Source organism: Orbicella faveolata, unplaced genomic scaffold (genome assembly GCF_042242905.1).
Source record: "Orbicella faveolata isolate gen_17 unplaced genomic scaffold, um_ofav_v1 contig_3, whole genome shotgun sequence".
NCBI classification, from domain to species: Eukaryota; Metazoa; Cnidaria; class Anthozoa; order Scleractinia; family Merulinidae; genus Orbicella; species Orbicella faveolata.
In genome coordinates, this window is record NW_028301558.1 from 9,427,501 (window position 1) to 9,430,000 (window position 2,500).

The 2,500-nt window shown below is 38.4% G+C and overlaps 1 protein-coding gene across 2 annotated transcripts in view; it reads right to left on the minus strand.

Annotated features, from left to right (window-relative positions):
* The window catches only part of LOC110069503 (uncharacterized), a 66,672-nt gene that overhangs the window by 21,745 nt on the left and 42,427 nt on the right, over positions 1-2,500 (minus strand). Inside the window, exons 3-4 of one of the 2 annotated variants that reach the window (XM_089298010.1) lie at positions 1,613-1,648; positions 324-409 (exon numbers count right to left, since the gene is read on the minus strand). The exons of the other annotated variant lie outside the window; for it this stretch is intronic. Coding sequence (XP_089154136.1) covers positions 324-409; positions 1,613-1,648 — 122 coding nt within the window. The remainder of the gene's footprint in view (positions 1-323; positions 410-1,612; positions 1,649-2,500) is intronic. 2 annotated transcript variants of the gene reach the window in all.

The following is a 2,500-nucleotide window of genomic DNA, read 5'->3' on the forward strand; positions in this document are numbered from 1 at the left end:
TGACAGTTTCTGTACTAGGGATAGGGTAGGAGGTTTTAGTGTCTAGTGTAAGATAGGGTAGATACGATAGGTTGTTCATGGTCAAGTATAGGGTAAAGGCCTCAGTGACCCAGCGGTACACCCCTACACATAGATTTAAATGAGATATAATAATAATTAATGACAAATGTTTTATTCTATGCTATACCCATTTCCAGACTTGACTGCGCAAAAGCCGCTCTATTTCAGGCCAAAATTTTTAATTAAATGTTTAAAAACGGTAATAACGTGCGAGGATTGCATGTTGCTGTGTTGGAACTAAGTACGGTTTTGCTTTTACTCACATTGTTCTGCAAGCTGTCGTTTAACGTCATCAACCTAACACCGCTGCAATTAGTTGTAACTCTTAATGTCAAGGTAACTATTGAACCTGAATTGAGAAAGAAACCATCATAATTACACAAAAATCAAAGCAACAATATCATTTCAATCAGATAAAGTTCTTGCCCTTACAGGACTGATTGGCTTGTCTAATTTGCTTATTCAATAAACATTTAACGTCACACTTGTTTTTACCATGTAGCTAGCGTAGTGCAAAAGTGAATTGGAAGAGATGGAAGCAGCGGCCTGGCTTGCAAACTGCTTTCTCTAATCTTTGTTCTAATGTTTCGCTTAAGGAGAAATTACTATCCTTCAAACCTTATCTCTGCCCCATTTTATGAAACGACGGCGCTTGCGCGCTTTAAGGCGAAAGAAAAGGGGACAGGGAGGTCAGCGCCTGCGCTTATCATGTAGCTTTAAAGCATTAGTGATCACAATTTGAGACCTTTGTTAAAATGCTTTTATCATCAGTCTGTTGGTCCAATTGTTGGTGTTTTGATTTAACATTTCTGCGGTAACCATATTTCAAAAGGCTCTTTTACCGAAAATTGGAATCATTAGGTATCGATTTAAAACAAGAGGCGTGTTTCCTTTTTTGGTTACAACACTACTACTAAACGAACCCTGCATGTTGTTTTTTGGCTTGCAACACTGTACTAAACGAACCTCGCATGTTTTTTTTTTGCTTACAACACTCAGTGCTACTGTAGCAAATAGCGTAGAAATTTGCCAACGTTTGAGTTTTCCTGCTTGTCTTTGTCATGGAGATATGGATGGCCCTACATTGCATCTAATCAGTCCAATGATTGGGGCAATTCCACCGGCTTAATTCGTGTCGAGTAAGAGAAGACTGGTGAGAAAATGACTGAAATTGTTTTCACTTTTTCAATAGCCCCGAAGAACCAAATTACAAATGTGAACAAACGAGTACCGAATATTGGGTTATTTCATTCAAGAAATCGGCTGGAATCGAACTACGAACACATCGATTGAAGAAATTAAGGTGTCTGCAAAAGTATGCTCGGCCTTAACTGTATCGAGACTCTTTCTTCGATGTGTTTGTAGATCGATTTCAGCCCATTCCTTGACTAAATTAATCAAATATTTGGTACTCCCTTCTTTACATTTTTAATTTGGTTCTCCAAGGGCTATGATGGGAGTTTCTCTATTACAGCAGAATTCAGTTTTGAAATTCTAAACTGAACTACATTAAGAAGAATTAGATAAGATCAGTCAAGGAAACAGTACATACCATTCTCTCCAGATCCAGAATTGACGTGTGCCATCGCTTTGGGGAAGAACAATTTTATTTTATTTTAGCAATAGACCACTGTTTCTATGGGTTTACCGGTGCAATAAACCACTTGGGATGTTGGGAGAACCCTCGAAATGTTTGTAAATCACTAGGCGTTAGGAGAGTGATTTACAAACTTCACGAGTGTTCCATCCTCCATCCATCGATCCATCTTCTGTCTGTCTGTCTGTTTGTCTGTCTGTCTGTCTGTCGGTCGGTCGGTCGGTCGGTCGGTCGGTCAGGAGTGGATCATCGATCAAAACATTAAAAGACCCATTACATAGCGAAGTATATATCAACTAGGTAAAACTGTTAATACACTTCCGTTGTTGTTATGTCAAGAGTTGCTGAAGAACTCTGCCTGGAATAATTCGTGAAGAGGGGTCCCAGCTAGGTGTAAAGTCAAAAACAGATAACAGGATAGCACGTACCATGAAACCACATGATTCAACGTTAGCGAAGAGAGTTAGGTAATACAAAACAATGCCATGTTTTTAATTGCACTAGTAAAGGCAACAAAAGAAGGCTTACATGTATATGGAAGATTCTACGATATATCACTTTCTTTTTACCTCAGAATTTAAATTTCTCAACCACTTGGCCGTGGTTTACGAGAACTTCTACCAGAAGTTTCAATCATGCCGTAGTTAGGTAAGTCTCTTTTAAACCAAAGCAATCGTCTAAGCGACAACAATTAAAGAACTGTTCTTTTTGAATGCAATTTTTTTTTCCTCGAAATAGTCTAGACGGTCTGAGATTTGATGCATGCAACAATCTTATAAAGTTATGGCAAGAAATTTTTCGTGAAAATGAGACCTCCATCCTTGCATTCAAAGTTTATATGGG